Genomic DNA, 19972 nt, shown 5'->3' on the forward strand with positions numbered 1-19972 from the left:
CTAATCAGAAAACATGCTTTGTAAAGTTGTCGCCTCTTTTAATGTTGTCTTTAGGCTATAGTCCCAGTTGCAGTGCTTTGTAAAGCAAAGTAAATAGCTGTGTTTGATGTTATAGAATTGTAAAGAGGAAGGGTGGAGTAAAAGACGTCTATGTACGTTTTTTAGACAGGCTAACCTACAAAATTATTTTGTGTAAAGCTGCTGCCTGATCAGAGCCCCGGCACTTTCCCGTCACAAATTAAGCAGGGATAGCGCAATGCTAAATATAAACTAGTGGGTTGTGGCGCTCAGCAGCAGCACGTAATAATAAATACCATTGCTTCAGCGAATTGTCTTTTAGGTGGATATAGAAAGGTGAAGTGATGGCCCACAATCACAGGCTGTAGAGCAGAAGTCGAAAGTTACTGAGTTAGCAGTGTTGCCCTTTAAACAATATCTGCTCCTTATTTGTATAATTTATGTGCTCTCTGTTACATAAACTTAGAAAAGAAATGTACTGTGTAAAGCTGCTGCTTGATCAGAGCCCCGGCACCTCTTTCGTCACAAATTAAGCAGTAGAAAAGCAGCTGTAGCTAAAACAAATTTGAATTTTAGTTTATATGTTTGTTTTTTTATGTAAATTTTAAAAATAAATACACAGGGGCAGATTTACAATAACTGGCGCATCCCTGCATATCAGCAGGGATGCGCCAGTTATTGTTTGTCACGGCTCCGCCACCATGGATGCGCCGCATTTACAATGCGGCGCACCATGGGGCAAAAACGGACAGATGCGTGACGCATCTGTGCCGTAAAGGCGGCGCATTGCTGGAGTTGCATTGCAAGCGTGACGCAGCTCCAGCAAGGCTCTGGGGTGCCCAATCTTTACAATGCTGCATCAATCCTTACGCCTGCTTCAAGCAGGCGCAGGGTTTTGACGCAGCATTGGCTCAAAAGTGACTGAGTGAAATCTTGTAGATTTCACTCAGCCACTTTTAGGAGGCGTTCCTGCACCGGAACGCCCCCTCCTGTGCAGGAACACCTACTTCTGGCGCAGGGCATTACAACGTGACGCATCTCCCAGATGCGTCACGTTGTAAATACCCCACAGCATGGCGCTGATTTTGTCACAAAAGTGACGCAACGGCGGCGTAAAAGAGGCTCAAGGGGCTTGTAAATCTGCCCCACAGTGTACAGCTGCTCCCAGATAAAAACACCGGCCGTTCCTTTGTTGCAAATTAAGCACTATGAGGGCAGCGGTAGCTACGTGTTTCTAGCTCCGCGCAAATAACATTTGTAGCGTAGCTCCACTTTAACTAATATTTATTCATTGTGTGTATAGGAATATTAAGTGCTTCGTCCACACTCAGCGGCTATTAAGTACAATTAGCCAATAAAACATTTTTACAAACTAGTACGCTGCCAGTTTTGGCCTTTAAACAACATGCCATCCCTATTTGTACGGTTAGTGTGATCTATGTTATGCTGGCTAAACAGAAAACACGCTGTGTGAAGCTGCCACCTGATAAAAACACCTGCACCTCTTTTGTTACAAATTAAACAGTGGGAAAGCAGCTGTAGCTAAGACAATATTAAAATTCAGTTTATGTGCTCTATGTTACGCAAACTAACATAATAAATATATAGTGTAAAGCTATTTTGTAATTAAAACACCGAAAATACCTTTGTTACGAATTAACCACTAAGAGAACGGCTGTAGCTACATCTATGCAGCCACACACAAAACAAAATTAGTAGCGTTAAATAAAAGCAGAATGAATTTGTCAAAATACGCTCCAAGCTTTGATTCTTTTTAAACTTACTTTCAGGTTGCTTTTATAACTGTGTTAATATAGTGTGATGGATCAACATATGTTTGGGGAAAAAAGGCAGCCTGAAAGTCTGCTCTAGTGTGAGTTTATGTGTAAATTCCTACACTTGAGAAAGGAAACCAGGAGAGGCTAATATAGCCTCATAGCCCGCCGTAGCGGGCTATACCGGCTGTTAAAGGCCCGCTGCAGCGTTAAAGGCCCGAGCCGAAGGTGAGGGACTTTAACAAAGCAGAGGGGCTTTAAAAGCCGGTATAGCCCTGCTACGAAGGGCTATAAGGCTATTAGAACATTCTGCCACTAGAGGGCAGAATGTTCTAACAACACAAAGCCTTCAGGGAGCGCGAGGGGATTCAAATCCCCTCAGGCTCCCTGAAGTCTTTGTTCACAGCCAGAGCTGTGAACAAAGACACTTTTTAAGCCCGGAGCACTCCATTGTTTTCAATGGAGCTACCAACATTCCAATGTTCTAATTAAGCATAAACAAGCCGAGCGAGAAAGATTATAATCTATTCTTCTGCAGCATCTGTGGCATGCAAATCAACGACAGCAGGATGCTGAGGTTGTTAAGGCAACAAAGGTCACCACTAAAGTTAGGAACAAACCGTAGTAAGAAACACAAAAACATTTTTTTTAAAGAAACAAACAACAAATTTACAGTTGCATGCATGTCTGTATTTCCCTAAAAATAAAACAACAGCAATGCAGTAAATGTGAAAAATACAAATATAAACATATAAAAAACAAAATTACAATATGGTTTATGAGCTCCAACGTTGGCAGGTTTTAACCTTTGAGACACATTCCCTCCATATTTGTAAGGTTTGGGTGCTTTTTTGTTAAACAGGTTAACAAAAGAAATATGCTGTTTTAAAGCTATAGCTTAATAACAGTCCCGGCACTTCTTTCGATACAAATAACCGCTGAGAGAGCTCCTGTAACCATGCCACTATTCAGAAAAAAAAGAGTTAAATGCAAAAGAAAAAATAGATTATACAGCACATAAAAGTAATTAATATCTGCTGCTTATAAAATGTGCGAGGGAGTGCAGCTGGCTGGCGCACACGTGCATTGTGTGTGAAGTTGCCTTCATAATTAATATAGACGCGAGTGCTGATTGTCTCAGGTTTTTATGCACATTAACTCACAGACAACAAAAAACAAGGAACTGCAGCTGGCTGGGCACACGTGCATTGTGTGTGAAGTTGCCTTCATAATTAAAATAGACGTGAGTGCTGATTGTTTCAGGTTTTTATGCACGTTAACTCACAGACAACAAACAACAAGGAACTGCAGCTGGCTGGGCACATATGCATTGTGTGGAAAGTTGCCTTTATAATTATTATAGACGCTAATGGTTATTGTCTCTAGATTATTTGCAAATTAAGTCACCAACAACAAACAAAAAAATTGCATTAGAAATGGTGAAACCGGAATAAAATCCATGTTAATGGACTACAAATTGTTTAATAGCCTTAAAACTACTCCCCTTCCAATTTGTACGGTTTGTGTGCTATCTGGTAGGCAAGTTAACTAAAATAAACCTGCTGTGTTAAGCTGTCACCTGATGAGAGCCTCTGCACCTCTTTCGTTACAAATTGAGCACTAAACTACTGTAGCTACACGTTTGCAGCAACAATTTTTTTTTAAAAACAACTAAAGTTTAGGTAATATTTATTTTTACTGTGTATATGAATATGAAATATTTGTGCACAATAACAGGGAACAAAGCGTAATAATACATTAAAACATGGTTTCCAAACTGATAAGTTCGCAGTTTTTGCCTTTAAACAACATACCCTCCACAATTGTACGGTTTCTGTGCTCTTTCTTAGGCAGGCTAACACCAAAAACATTTTATGGAAAGCTGCCGCCCAATAAGACCCCCGGCACCTCTTTCATCACTAATTAAGCACTGGGTACAAGTACACTGCATACATGTTTAACATAAGCAAGCAACCACAAACAAACGCTGCCTTTCAAAATATTATAATCGCGAGCGGTGAATGTCTCTGCCAGCATAATCACTGCTAGTACAAGTACACTGCATACATGTTTAACATAAGCAAGCAACCACAAACAAAAATAGTTCCAACAGAAACACTTCAGTCCACTAATAGCATGTAAACAGTAATTAGGCGGTGCTGTCTGGGCATTCCCCCACCAAAAAAGGAGGAACTAACACACGTATTAACCTGTCAACACAAAGAAAATGTAAAAGACAAGCGGACCAACCAATAAAAGGTCAAGAGGTGGAGTTTCAACACACATACTAATTACTAGATGTCTCGGAGAGACAGCGCAGGCGTGCTGCCTAGGCGAGACCTAAAAATAAACGGGAGGAGGACAAAGCATTTGAAAACATGTTCCCTAGCAAATTTGGTTTAGCAAAGACTGTAAATACGATCGGAAAAGTTATAGCTTCACACACTAAAAGCATGCCTAAATTAAGAACAATCCAATTGGAACTCAAAACAATTGAAACCCAGGCCCGGTTAAAAATAAAAAAACCACGTGCCATAGTAAAATTGCTTTTGTAGCCAACAATTAGCACACACATAAAGCCAACAAAAATGTTGCATTTAGATTAAGGGAAAAGACATAAAAAAGACTGTAACTATGGTCAACAGCGTGCCATGGTAAACTCGCTTATGCAGCAAACAATTAAACACACACATAAAGCCAACAAATATGTTGCATTTAAATGAAGCCAAAAGACATAAAAAAGCCTTTATATACGGTCGGCAAAATTATAGCTACACACACTAAAGGGAAACAATAAATCAATAATAATGAAAACAATCCAATTGAACAGAAAGCAATGGAAAACCAGACCGGGCTAAAATAAAAACATAGCATGCCTTAGTAAAACCACTTTTTCAGCAAACAATTAAACACAATTAAACAATTAAACACACACATAAATGCAACAAAATAGTTTTATTTAAATTAAACAAAAACAATTACAATACAAGGATACCCTTCGGGTGACAGTCTGCGCTATACAAGTACGCCATACATACATACATACATACATACAAAAGCATTTACCTCTCCAGCATGTAAATGAAATTCAAACAAAAGAAGAGTGTGCCAATCCTGCTACAGCAATATAGAAACAAACACATTCACTCCCAAAATAGTCCCCACTAACAGTATATTAAACATCCTGAATAGCAACACAAGTAAAAGGGCCAGTCCTTGTGGGAGGTAACACAAGAAGAAAGGGAGGTACTAAGGAGAGACTAATAAGCCTAGTAACAAATCAAAAGGAAACATTTATAAAGGGCAGTAACAACACCCAATTACAAACATGGGTGGAGAGTGGGTGGAGCTTAAAGTACATACCTCAATACAGAATGTCATGAAGAGACAGTGCAAGCGCTGCCTAGCAGAGACCTAAAAATGTTAAGGTATTCCAGTTGAGTGATTTCGTTTCTGTTTATATTTCTCATGATTTACTTAATCTTCCATGTCCTAAGAGTGTTTGCTATTTACTGGATACTATGTTTCTGTAGTTTTTTGGGGGTGAAGCATATTACTCTTGTATACTTCCAACTTTGAAATGAGGTTCCTGTTATAAAATGTATTTATTGCATCTTACAGAACATTATAACAAGAAGGTTGTTCTTACTGCAATGATAATGGTGCTAACACCATTTGATATAGGCAGACCTCGTTTAAGAGAGTACGTTTGTCCATCACAGTAAATACAATATGCTTGCTTACCTTACAAACCATAAATAGTCATGTCTTTATACATGGTGGTGCTCCAGACCCCTGACCCATGAAACGCCATGTTCAGCATTATTTTATCTCATTAATATCCTGCCATTATGATTTGTACATTAAGAACTGAATTCTCAAACCGGATGTTGGAGCCCCACAGTACAGTACCAGGTTTCATAATGTTACTATAGCAGGTAGTTTTTTAATGGGCTCCCAATATCTCTTGCTTTAGATGTAAGGGGCAGACGTTCTGCATACAACTCCAGTTTCTCATTGCAGTATATCAGTGAGACAAGCCAGTCCTTCAGTTTGGAGTAGCGGACCCTGCTCGACCAGCAGACAATCAGCCTCTTGGCTATTATTATCGCCAGAGCGAGTAGATTCTTATGAGTAGTAAGGATCTCTGAAATCCAGCCAAGAAGAGAAGCTCTAGGACCTAATGGCAGCCGCGGTCGGTAGTAGGAGTAACTGCAGGGCGGTGACGTGGGGAGGGGCAGGGTGGGAGGTAGTAAACTATGGATTACGGAGGTTTACAGGTAAATTAACATAGAAATTCATAAAACGAATTTCGTTGCGTGCACAGAATCGCATTTGTGGATGCAGTGCACGCAACGAAATTCGTTTTATTAATTTATATGTTAATTTACCTGTAAACCTCCGTAATCCATAGTTTACTACCCCCCACCCTGCCCTTCCCCCTCCCCACGTCACCGCCCTGCAGTTACTCCTACTACCGACCGCGGCTGCCTAATGGTGTGTCACAGTTCAGCTTTAGGGATAAGGTAGACACTATCTCCCTCAAGTAATCCAATATCTCATCAAAAGACCAGCCCAGATGCAGGAAATTAGACTCCTCCACCCCATTTGAAATGAGTTTTCTCCTTGTGTTTATAACGGCCAGGATTGAGAGCTCCGGAGTTGCGGCTGAAGGCAGAGCAAGTTTCCCACAGTGGCAGTCAGTGGGTCAGAAAACTTTGTTCAGAATACATGGTCATTTTATCCTTGGCCTCTTTGCAGAGCGCACAGAGCAATGGCCAAGAATACCAGTTGCAACTGTAATTCTTTCTATGCATTTTTTTTTTCTCCTCGCCTCACGTCTCCATCGAGGTAACTACATCTATAGGTGTCTATTGCACTGTTTAAAACTTCAATGCTTTATATATATATTTGATCTGCTATGATACTCTTTAATGCAACATTTCTATGTATATGTGAAGCGCTCTGATACCCATTTTGGGGTCTTGTTCGAGCTATATAAAACACGAAATAAATAAATGTGTGTGAATAGGTAAACAGGAATCAAAATTGACACGGTGTAAGAAAAATAAAATGCATTGCTTACAGGTGACTGTATGATTTGGGGGTTATACAGTGAAGGAGTTGTGAGGAAGTAAATATAGGGGAGAGGTAAAAGAGCGTGCTCTAAATGGAAAAAGATGAGATTGCAGATACAGGATTTCAGTAAAATTTAAAGAGAAAAAGGGCGTGATGTAAAGGAAAGAACATGAGTGATTGAGTCACTCATAAGACCACTACCACTTCCACATCACAATATGTGGAGCACAGATGTTAAGTTTACATGTTTACGTCATGCGCTTAGTAACATAGGCCCCGCTCTGAGACCTCACAGTTTTTCCATCCTACTTAAAGCCATACCGAAAAGTATCATGCACACACCTCCACCTCCAATTCTTAAAATAACAGACTCTACAAGCCCAGTTTGTCTCCTTATTAATAACCTTCTGGGAAACGAATGGTAGCGAAATGCAGCGTGTCGGCATTTGGGCTAAGGGCAGAACAAGCAGCCAAACGAACCACAACCACACTCACACAAAACACACACTAAGCAAACTATTAAGAATACGATCATAACGCTTGCGAATGGCAAGGGAGGTGTGTTACTCGGTGACTGATCTGCGTATGCCCCAGCGATTAGTGTACTACGTTATGCGCATGTGCAGTGAATGATTCGGCGTTCTGTCAGCTCTGTTCCTGTTTTGCTCGCAGGGAGGGGTGCAGTGTTGCCAGGTCTGATGCCCATCTCATCCCCTACTCAGTTACAGTTTATACACTCATTGGTCTTTTACTTGGGAAATAAACTCGCACACAGAGGATAAATGGCCCGGCGAGAGTCTGATAAGGTAGGTTATAGACTGACTGTATATACATTGTGGGATCCAGCCGTACTGTTTAGAATTGAGACCTTCAAAGATTTGAGAGCCTGCACCCATTGTTTTGGGACTCGTAGGGGGGTTTTTGCCTAGCTGCTAAAATTGTCAGATTGGTATTTGTAGCATTTCCATGGTGCACTAATGAGTTACATTTTAAAGCTAAAGATCGTGAAGCGCTTAGAGTGTTACTTATATTGTGTGTAATACAACTTTCAAATAATGACTTGCATCACAGTGCTTTCTCAGTCACAGGCTGGGACCTAGTAACAATACAAATGCACAAGTCACTATTGCCCATTGTGCCAACGAGGATTCCATTCTGTACACACGCGCACACACCCCCTGCAGGTTGCATTAGCCAATTGAGTTTCCAACATAGAAGAGTGCATTTCCCACTGATTACTTTTACGTGCGTTTATTTTTCATTTAAGATGTGTGAGTTATTTCATATGCAGTTACCTGAAGATGAAATACCCACACAATAGTTACATAATATGTTGGCCTTTTTAGCCAGGTCTTTGATGCTGACCTACACTGTGACACTGCTCACATTGTACTCAGGAAGTGTTAAGTACTCTACTGGAGTCCCCTGTGCCAATAGGAGTGCCTCCCCCCAGGCAGAGCTAGAGAGAGTCTTTGGGACAGGCTGCAGACTGTGCTGACTGTAGGCTGAGGCTCCTAGGTGGACCTGAAGGTGATTGGCCTGATAATTGCTTGGGAAGCAGCACAGAACAAACTGAAGGCCGCTGGCTTCTTTTGTTTAGTTATATCCTATAGCTCCTTGTGACACATTATAGGAATCGGAGGAGCTGTAATTTGTGTAACTAATGCTTTTTAGTACAGTGATGTGGACACCAGATCTAAAATGCGATAGTCTAAACCCTTACACGTGGTACTCTGAAGGGATTGTTTTAAGTGGAGGCAATTTACAGGCAACAGGAAACCATCCAGTATCTGTTTTAGAATTGAGACACGGGAAGTAAACGCAGCTTCAGTGGTGAGGATGAGAGGAGGGAACACATAACAGAAGCTAACCAGATGAAATCCCCCTGAAGGACAGACACGAGTTCATATAAGCTAAACAGCTTCATAAATGAGGTCTGGGGAGAGGGAGAAGGGACGAGGGATAATGCTAGTAAACTTTTTTATTGGTAGTCTTTACTGTACGTCCAGTTAAAAAGCAATATCTATTCCGCCCTATACTTAGTCGGTAGCAACAGCATATTTGAAGATTATTGAGCTTTTACTATTTGACAGTAATAATATGAAACATGCTGCAGCAATGATGGATACAATATGTGAGCCATAATGGAGTTCAGTAGCAACTGTTTACCATCATTTAACATAGTCAAATAACCAATACCTGAAGAATAAAGATGGAGATCAGTTAAACTAGACAATCAGTCACTTGGTATTACATAGCCTAAGGCGTTGAGCCCATGCCCGGATCCAGGTGTATGAGCTGCCTTTCATCCTTATTAAATTTAAGCTTTTGGGGATTTATTAGGCATGCATATTGCATACACCTCACAGTGCCTCCGTCCTGCTCTCAGCCGTGGCAGCTCCTTAGCTGAACTCAATAGCGGGGACCCTAATGTGATAGTGTTTTGTGTTTTAGTGCTGCATGCACACAACTGACATACATTGGGATATCTACGCTTGGCAATACAGATAACGTTGAAGGCTATTCATGGGCAGACACATCAACGCAAAAGCAGAAAAAACACTTGAATAGCATGCACTATATTGTTACTCCCTTGTTTTAACCCTTCTCTCTTAAGTACCTATTGAGCATTGCTCCTCCCCATGGGGCCATGTATGAACTCCGACCAGTTCATACATATCAACAAGGCGGCGCAAAAAAATGATTGCCGCTTTTGCGTACGTTTTCCGTCGAAAAGCGCCGATAATTTTATCGCTTTATCAGCAAGGTCACGCTATCGCGTGTATCCTTGCCTTCGCGCCCTTTCCCGTAACCATCCTCCAATCACGTGCTGCTGCAATACAGTGAAACATTTGCACCGCATTTGTCTCCTTGTCGTATGCCATGAATACATTAAACATCATAAAGGTATCTGACGAATCACAAACATGACAAGAGTTTGCCATTTTATTGCTGGTAATACTGTTTCTTTGGGTAGTTGATGTGCCTCCTAGGATGGGGACTGTTATCTCTCTTTTCTGTATGGACATTTACATCTCTGCAGGTTTTGGAATCTACTTCCTGCGCCTCTTGGTAGGCCCAATCTTTGTGTGCCTCTTTTTATTCAGGTTATGTTGTCAATGTTTTTAACATCTTGAAATGGGACCTGTTTCTCCTGCATGTGCTTTCTACAAGTTTGCCCATTATTCGCCTTCCTCTCCAAAATTGCCATGTTTGTATTTAGATATCAAATAGATGGGGCCCTATTCACTTGCCTTACTGTCATTATGCTCCCCCTGAGTGTTATTAGTTTACTCAATTTTCATTGATCATTGCATCTTCTGTGGGCTATCTCTTCCTCTGTGTTACATACGTCCTTGTCATTTTACTAAAGAGTGGTTTATTGTACATCTCCTTGTGATTCCTGGAGTGTTCTTGTAATCCCTTTAACAACTGGTTGAACTCTCTAGAGTGTGCTGGCCTTTCCCTGGTTACTGTGGAAAGCAGTGACATCTTTTGACAAAGACTAACCAAATCTCTAAGAGTTCTGATCAAATGAATGGTCCTCGGGTGTTATTTTGTTCAACCTGCCAGTTGCCATGTGTGCTTATCATTGTTTAGAGCTGTCACAGCAGCTTTTGCAATTGTGAATCATATGATTTTACTGGTACTTTGTGGCATTCAACATGAACAATTAAAATAATGTTCCCTAATGTTGAAGGACAGCTGGGAAATAACCCTACACAGTCTCCAAACTCTGCTTAAAGAATTATTTAATCCCTAACAAAATATGAATGCTTTCCTCCAGCAGCATTTTTGGGAATACATAGCTTTATGTTCCCACCTCCCTTAAAGATTAGGGCACCTTATTTTTTATTGCTAATTGTGTTTAGCTATTTTGGAAATAAGACCCCATCCCAAAAATTCTTCTTTTCCCTGTTTGTTGAAAATACGTTGTTGTAATCATCCATCATTATAAGCGTTTCTCATTGGGAGCCGAGATAATCAATCAATCAATCATAGTATTTGTAAAGCGCGCTACTAACCCATGAGGGTCTCAAGGCGCTGGGGGGGGGGGGGGTTTGCTACTGCTCGAAGAGCCAGGTCTTGAGGAGTCTTCTGAAGGCGAGTAGGTCTTCGGTCTGCTGTAGGTGGGTAGGTATGGTGTTCCAGGTCTTGGCGGCGAGGTAGGAGAAGGATCTGCCACCGGAGGTTGTTCGTTGGATGCGGGGGACGGCGGCAAGGGCGATGCTGGCGGAGCGGAGCTGGCGGGTGGGGGTGTGGAAGCTGAGTCTGCTGTTCAGGTAGGCTGGTCCGGTGTCGTGGAGTGCTTTGTGTGCGTGGGTGAGGAGTTTGAAGGTGATCCTCTTGTCGACGGGGAGCCAGTGTAGGTTTGTCAGGTGGGGGGTGATGTGGCTGCGGCGGGGGACGTTGACGATCAGTCAGACGGAGGCATTTTGGATGCGCTGTAGTCGTCGTAGGTGTTTGGCTGGGATTCCGGCGTAGAGTGGGTTGCCGTAGTCCAGCCTGCTGCTGACGAGGGCCTGTGTCACCGTTCTTTTTGTTTCGGTCGGGATCCACATGTAGATCCTGCGAAGCGTGCGGAGGGTGTTGTAGCAGGAGGAGGAGACGGCGTTGACCTGTTTGGACATGGAGAGGGAGGAGTCGAGGATGAATCCTAGATTGAGTGCGTGGTCGGTGGGTGTCGGTGCTGTCCTCAGAGTGGTCGGCCACCAGGAGTCGTCCCAGGCCGAGGGGTTGGGTCCGAGGATGAGGACCTCCGTCTTGTCCGAGTTCAGTTTCAGCCGGCTGCTATAAACAAATCTGATAAACAAATCTACTGCTTCCTCTCCCTCCCTCATTAGGGATTTCTGACAACGTGATTAGATCTGGCTAGGTGGCGGTGCAATGATATATCAGATAAGGCTCTCTTCTCTACTTTCTTCCTTAACATGGTGAGCCACGCCTTTTTCTCCCAGTATAATTGTGCAAAGCAAGAAAAATTTACTTAAATCAGCTTCTAATTGCATCAATAAGGTTCAATTCAAAGATCAAAAAGGTGACAAAATTAGCTACTGGGGAAGCAATGGTTTTATTTGGCTAGGACGCCTGCAGAAGAAAAGTAATGGTTATGTTTGTTGTGTTTATGTTTTTTATGTTTGTTGTGTTTATGTTTTTTTAAATGTTTAGCTATGTTTAGGTATGTTTAATTATGTTTTGTTTTGTTATGTTCTGTGTTGTTACGTTCTGTTTTGTTAGGTTATGTAATGTTAGCAAAACGTATAGTTCACACGTACACCCAGTGGTTTCTTGGCTCTGTGACAACCAGGAGGGAAAGGAGAGAATGTTCAGCGTAATCAAAAGCTTGCTTAAACAGCCACGTCTTCAAAAGCTTCCTGAATGTCAAGAATTTAGGTCGAAGCCTGATCGAGGAAGGGAGAGAGTTCCATAAAATGGAGACCAGGACATAGACGCTTCTGCCCCTACTTTCTGTCGCTAGAACTGAGGGATCCTCACCTGGCTAGCAAGAGAGGATCTGAGAGGTCGAGGAAGATATACCTCTTAATTCTGCTACAAAGACTGGAGCATGGCCATGAATGGATATGTAATTAGTACAAGCCGTTTTAAAAAGAGCTGTCTGTTTAATGGGGAGCCAGTAAAGCTTCATTAAGGCAGGAGAGAAATGTGCATGTTTATGCAATGTACAGATAATCCTTGTTGCTGTATTTTGAATGTTTTGTAATTTGTGTAAAGAAGTTGCAGGGAGACCCATAAACAGGGAGTTTACATAGTCCAAGTGGGACACAATTACCACTGCAATAGCCGCTTTCAAATCCTCAGGTGAAAGAAGAGGAACAACCTTCCTAATGGATTTTAATAGGCCAAAACACTTTGCTGTGACTGCCTTAGTCTAAGGAGTCATGGATAGTTGATTCTCCACCACGATACCCAGGCAGAGGCCGCTGAAGCACGAGGGGCACCAAGCTCAGAGGGCCAGTATGTGTTGGCCCACGGATCTGTCCTTTGATTGAGAATAACCAGCCCGGGCTTATAGGTGTTTAGCTTGAGAGAGTTACTGCCTATCCAGTTCTAAATTAACTTCAGGGTAGATTCAAATTCCTTGTTGGATTGGGCAGTATCTTCAAGATGAAGATGAACTGAGAGTCATCAGCATTGTTGTAGAATCTACAACCACAAATGGTACGCTTGTCACATTTACAGCTTATCACAAGACTTTGATACATGTTGTTTGCTCTTTTCTGCCTAATTGTCTTCTTTCTTGTCTTCTTTCTCATCTCAGATTACAAAGACTGATTGAGTGGACAGATTAAAAAGGAAGAAGGAAGTAAACGCCTATTGGCATTTCTAGCACATATCAACAATAGATGCATGATGCTTCCTTGTATCTAACCTTGATGCCCTATAGGATAAATGAAGACCTTGTCTTTAAAGCACATCTCCCCAGAAGTAAATAGGGACAGGAAATGTGCAACAATGAAACAATGTGATATTCGTGCCCAAATTTTCATTTGAGTGTATATGTTTAGATATGTTGCCAGGATCATAATGGAGCAATTAAAAATAACTTTGAGTGAGTTAGATTGAAGCCCAATCTATTTCAGTCTCCAGTCAGTGAGTTGTAAGTGTATGCTCCATTTACACTAAGAAAAGTGCCCAGATATATGCATAAGCATGAAACTGAGTTTAATACTACTCCCAATCTATAGAAGAGAACAACCTCTTGTATTAGTTCAGTAGTTGCTACACACTTCCAATACTTAACTTTCAAGCCTAATTGTCATTGAGACAAAAGAAAGTTGATGGCTAACTGAATGAATTAAATTATATGTTCAAAAGAAAGTGTATTGATTGGATTGTTGAGCATATCCTTGTTGTGTTTTGGTAAATGGGGTTTCCTAAAAGTGTATGACTTGTACAATTTTTCTTCCAGATTCCAGTAACATCATACGATGCTGCTTCCCTTTTCTCTGAAGAAGAGTGGAAGCTTTTACATGAGTGGCAGAAGGAACTTTACAAAAATGTTATGGCAGAAATTCACCAGGCCCTGACAGCACTGGGTAAGATTACACTGCCTTCCTTTCTGGAATGGGTATGGGCAATCTATGAAATGCCAAGAAATTCTGTAGTTGAGCTGTTTAAATTAGGTTAAATTATTCTGTGCTGAAACATAAGAGGAGTCAACCGTACCAGCACACAACAATAATAATCTAATCCTCAAATGTTACTTAAAATATTGTACAAACCCCATTAAGAAATGTGTCTCGTCATACATCAGGGCAGGATTTCAAAGAACATCAAGAATGAATCATTTATTGAATCACAGGATTTGCTTATTCCTTACTATAATTGCATATTGTGGCTTGATCTAGAACAACCCTCAGATCCTGAAGACGTTGACAGAAACTCTAGAATCCTTATTTGTTAACAGCATTTTAGAACACTGTTGTCCATCATCATAGCAGAATCAACAAGCTGCACCTTTTTCAGGTCTCGCCTGCGTTGCAGCGCTTGCGCTGCCCGCTGGCGAGAGATTTTGTGAGAGAGGAATTTCAGAAAAGGGCTTTAAGCCCCACCCCTCATTTCCATTGGCTGGCGTCACCGTTTATGCTAAATGGTGGCCTGCCATTGGAAATGAGCTGTTTGCCTTGCCTCCCTTTCGCCTTTTGGTCCGGCCCATCCGGACTGTCCCGTCTGCTTTGCTGCTGTCGCAAAGCAATTTCTTATCTTTATGAAGGCCATGTGTTTTCACTCAGCCCCGTGTTTATTTTTGCATCGCGCTTTCAGTGAAAGTGAAAGCGCGATGCAAATATAAACACGGCTGAGTGAAAACATGTGGCCCCCTGCCTACTCGTAATGGCGAGCGCTTGTTCGTTTAGTTTTTAGATTACGCCTGTTTCCATCCGGCCGTACTATTGTTCTTTCTTTTTTCAGGTCTACCTACAGTTTTTTTATTTTATTTTTCCTAGCATGTCTGTTTTTTTTTATTAATACCTCTGTAATTTTTCTTTGTCGCCCCTTTGATATATTTTGTAAAGGGGCTACATATGTTAGCCTCGACGTGAGTGGAACCCGCCTGGGCTCCATCTGAGGCGATAAGGAATTGTTGGGGACTCTTGAGACACTTGTGGTCTGGCTTGGCTGCCTCGGGGGTAACCGCCTTTAGCCTGTACCGACACATGCAACCCCTGCATTTTGAGGAATCGTCTGAGTCTGACACTTCCTAGCCCCGCTTTGCTTTTAGATCCTGCGTCCCTTGCTCCTTTCCGTTAACGCACGAAGAAGAGCTGGAGTGAAAACATGAAGCGCAGCCGGAACAGGATCCGAGTAACACAAAGAGAGGGCGTTCCCTCTCCACAAACACACAAGCAGACTTCTGTGCGGCTGTGTGGCCCTGCCCCTTTCCTTTCCTCTCCCCTCACCCGCTACCCCTTCCTTTAGTGTTATTGCCAACAGTTGAGAGTGCGGCGAGTACAAACACTGTCCACAGCAGTTTAATGCTTTTCCCAATAACAACTATACTTTCCCGCACAATTTCCTAACCACCGTAAGCTTATTGGGATACTGGTGACTGCACGGAGAGCGGATTACTAGGGGACAGAAGTCGTGTAAAATGGCAATGGCCCCATGAAACGAGGGGATCGACCAAATGCATTGTAGCACCTTCTTCCACTGCTAAAACGTTAAGAGGGGGGAACTTCCAAAGGTTGAAGAGGGGGGAACTTCCAAAGGTTGGTGGAGAAGGTCAGTGTGTGAGGCGCAGTGCGAAACACGCTCACACCTTGACGCCCCTCCATCACGTTAGAGAAACAAAGCATTCTGGACGCTAGAAGCAGAATATGGAATTGGTACACGAGCAAGATTCTGTCTGGCAGCTTGAAGGTCCTGTAATAATTATTTATTTCCCTCCTCGATGACTTCCAAAGAGCCACAAATAAGCTTTTCTTGCAGTGGCTTAGCAAAGATTCAATGGGCCCTAATGCAAGAAAGGAACTGCCCTCATTCCCTGCTTTTGTAGTAAAAACAACCACTATTTGAGTAAAGCAGGCGGTGCCGGTTCTAGGAGGGGAGTGTGTGAGGCCCCTTTTAATTTGCATAGGACATGACATCGCCAGGGCCGGATTGGGATCACAGTTATTCTCGGCTACTCCCAAAAGAGTGGCCCATATTCCCCTGTCACAACCTTTTATTAAACACCACATTTGTAAGGTAAATTCAGCATTTTACAGCTTTATAGCCGGTAACATTGGAGAAAAGTAGAAATTGCAACTGGAATTTTAATGTCTTGGCTGGCTTGAAAATAAAGAGAGTCTCAGTAAATAATATGTTTTTGTCTGATCAGTGTGCACTTCAACCAGTAAACGGCAAAAGCGCTTTAAAATATGTTCTACACCTGCCTTGTCAGTCACTGATAAGTAAACTAAACAAAAGCAGAAAAGCCATGGGAAAAAGGAATATGGACGTTTTTATATAAAGAGTCTTCCGTAATTATCATGCTCAGGTCTTTCCAGAATCTTTTTTTTACTTTAAATAGAATCAAACTGTTTAAGGGCATTGGAGAGATTTATATGAGCATCAAAACCAAATCCATTTTTATTTTAAGCACTAGAGATTAATTGTTTTGCCCAGAATCACAGGACGTTGAGACAACACTGGGATTGAATGAATGAATATACGTTTTGTAGAGCGCGAACTTAGCCCAGGGGCGTCAAGGCGCTGCGGAAAGAGATCAGAGTAAGAGATGTCTATAGAGTTCAGAGCTTAAAGGTTAGGGCAGGGAAAAGATCAGGTGAAAAGCCAGGTCTTCAAGGACTTTCGAAAAGATCAATGGGTTTCCAAAGTGGAAATTGGGGAAGGAAGGGAATTCCACAGATTAGCCCCTATCAGTGAGAAAGCCCCCCCCCCCCCCCCCCCACCTGGCTTTCCTAACCCTGGGAACTATTACCCGGATCTTGCTTGCAGATCTCAAGTCCTTGCCGGGAAGATATCTTTGAAACATTTTGTTGATGCCTTCTAACCCCCTATTGTGGACGGTCTTGTGAACCAGACATAAGGCTTTGAACACAATTCTCCTCCCCAACGGGAGCCAGTGCAGGCTTCTGATGGTAGCTGAAACTGAGTGGAATTTAGGGAGACCCATCATCAGCCTAGATGGAAAAATAAAGTTAAATAAAAAAAGGTTGAGATTTGAGCACGAATGTCTCGATTCTGGTGGAAGTGGATGGCAAAAGGCTTGAGTGCCACCTATGGAAAATTTGCTCAGGATCACACCATGTGTTTATGATGAGCCCGGGATCAGACTGGGGTCAGAGGTCGCCTCTCCCAGGCAGTTTAAATACAAAGAAGAATAAAAGCACTTTATTGTGAGCAGTGGTAGAAGGTTCTAGGCCTCCTTGTGGGTCACTCGATCAATGCCAGACTCTGTCCGTACTGGGTTGGAGCCAAGTGTGAGCCTTTCCTCCTCTCTGAGTCACCACGCTTACTTTACATTAAAAAAAAAAAACTTTGATGAGCGCGTCGCCCGCTTCAGGGCCACCGTGCTCTGTTTATTTTTTTATTTTGTAATACTTTAATATGGAGTGCGGTGCCCGCTTCAGGGACACCGCGCTCAGTTTCTCTTTATATTGCCTCCTTAAAACAAGCATTTGCAATGCAATAGGTCTCGCATTTATGGCCAGTTTAAGCTATTGGCATTGTAAATGACAAAAGATTTTACTTATGTTTTAAAAACCAAAACATAAATAAAAGGCATTGTCATTTACAATGCCAATAGCTCAAACTCGTCTAAATGCGAGACTTATTGCATTGCAAATGCTTGTTTATTCTGTGTCTATGCCTTTTGATTCAATTAGTCTGAGAGTGACTATGTTCGGCAATCAAATATAAATTCTTTTTTTTTTTTTTTTTTTTTTAAACCTTTATTCGTGCATATTAAAAGAACAAATACGGGCCTACAACCCTCAGGCCGGCCACGATACGGTTAAGCACTGATACAAACATTACGGCCCCTGTACTTCAACGGTCAAGATTAGCAACGATTTATGAATTATACACTGGAGAGATCCTTGACCCCAGGGAAAGGAGAAGTGAAGGTTAATTTTAAAGTTTTGCAAAATAATTGTATCAGGGAAAAAGTCAGTGAAGAATAAGAACCAAGGAGATTCGAGTCCGCACGATATCTTCACCACACGGGAGAGCAGCAGCATCATTGAAACAGCAATGGAAGTAAAATCTCAGGCAGTGAGGCAATGCAGTTATATAACAGGATAGTCACATGAGCAATTACGCACCCCTCCAGTGCCGCCCCCACTCAGTCAACCCCACACCCGGACCCAGAATCGAAACAAGTATAGCGCAGAAACATAAAAAGAAAAAAAAGGCCCATAGAACTAATTAGAAACAGTAAATTACCCCCCCACCCTACACCAATGCGGAGGCTACGGCCTGCCCCCCCCCAGCATAGTGCCTGTCGCCCAATAAACCCGAAATATAGACAAGAAGGAGAGTAAGAATAGAGTAAAGAAAGATAAGAAAACAGTACACCTATGATAAACGGGGTGAGAAAAGAACAGGACTATTCTAATCTAAACTCCCAAAAAGAAGAAAGTGGGGAGGAGCCTACGTATAATCAGAGCGCCCTAAACCATCGGCCATCTATGGCTTCCACACACTGAGAACCCACTACACCAAAAGCGGTCGTGTGAAAATGAATTGTCACAACAATTTAAATGAAGGAAGACAGATCGCGACGAGTGCGCACAAAGGATACATACAGTTCCAGTCCCAGTCCAGCCCATCCGTGAAACCATGGCGATATAAATCAGTCTAGCCCTGGCCCGATCGCGGGCTTGAGATTAAGCCAGCCCCTGCATGAAGGCCCCGCACCCCGTGCAGACAAAGACAATATGGCCGCTTGGGAGAAGATGGTGAAGTAGAATCACAAAATGGCCGCCGACCATCTGTAGAGGTCCCTTTGTGCACCACATAAAGTCCAGACATGGCATGTAGAGTACAGGAGTTCCACAGAAAAGAAGCAGTAGGCCACCGTGAACGATTCCTCGAGGGTGTTAGGTGTTGCTCAGCTGGATACTCTTGCAGACGCGGTGAGGCAGGCAACAATGAAGCAGGCAGCAATGAACGGGGAAACAAAGTATCCGCTGTTGAGCTGGAGAGCAATTGATCCTGGGTGCCGGGAAAGCCAGATGCAGGCACCAGTGTAGCACGATCACACACAGCCGTTGCGTCCCCGCAAGAGGACAAAAGCACTGGCAGACCCACGCCGTGTTGATGACAAACGGAGCGCTCACGGCCCGCAGCCGACAGCATGGAGTCAAACTGCTCACTCAGCGCCTGAAGGCGAGCACACATTTGTAGACGAAAGTCCCGCAGGACGGCCAGAACGGAGCCGCATGTCAGCGGAGGCTGCACCCCCACATCGGCAGCAATCCGGGACGGCACTGTGGAGCTGGTGTCTGGTGGAGGGAGGGCGAAGCGGGCAGCGGGCAAGACCGGAGTATCACCCCCCAGCCGCGAGCAGGCAAACAACGCCATGTTTTACCGCCGGACGGTACAATGGCCAGGGGGGGGGGGGGTCGTAGCAAGGAGTCAGTGCCCCTCAGGTCTGCGCCGCAACTGGGAAAGCCAACAGTCGCCTCCCTTCCCTCGGGTTCTCTTTGCAGCCGACTAGGCAATAGAAGAAGGGGGTCGGCAGCCTCCCACAGCGCGGTCCACAGATCGGGGCAGGAGACCCGCCGCACCGGGGCTTACCTTACAGCCCCAGCCCTTCAGGCGCAGGGTGCAGGAGGTGTCTGGCCGTCCCTCCCCAGGCTCATCTGGCGACAGTCCGTGGTGTTAGGTGAGGTCGGGACCGCGGGGCTCGGGTTTGCGCTAGCGGGTCCGGCGACTGCGGAGCTTCCAGGGGGCCGGCAAAGGCCACAATGGAGCAGGGGTCCAGGGCGGAGAACAAAAGCACCGAGAACTCCGGCATCCGGGCGGGCTGAGACTTCGGGGAAGCGGCGGCGTGGACAGCGCGTCGTCGCACACGTTTCACCTCGAGAATCGGCAAGGATAGGAATCAGGATGATAGTCCGGGGCCAAGGGCC

At 43.4% G+C, this 19972-nt stretch overlaps 1 protein-coding gene across 2 annotated transcripts in view; it reads left to right on the top strand.

The window, feature by feature from the left end:
• The first annotated feature begins 7519 nt into the window (after nucleotides 1-7519).
• Nucleotides 7520-19972, top strand: part of LOC146861859 (uncharacterized) — a 141718-nt gene continuing 129265 nt past the window's right edge. Inside the window, exons 1-2 of one of the 2 annotated variants that reach the window (XM_085641029.1) lie at nucleotides 7520-7678; nucleotides 13804-13930. In XM_085641029.1, coding sequence (XP_085497155.1) covers nucleotides 7655-7678; nucleotides 13804-13930 — 151 coding nt within the window. In that variant the 5' untranslated portion in view covers nucleotides 7520-7654. The remainder of the gene's footprint in view (nucleotides 7679-13803; nucleotides 13931-19972) is intronic. The other variant, XM_085641030.1, reaches the window with a different exon arrangement.

Source organism: Triturus cristatus, chromosome 2_2 (assembly GCF_964204655.1).
Source record: "Triturus cristatus chromosome 2_2, aTriCri1.1, whole genome shotgun sequence".
Taxonomy (NCBI): domain Eukaryota; kingdom Metazoa; phylum Chordata; class Amphibia; order Caudata; family Salamandridae; genus Triturus; species Triturus cristatus.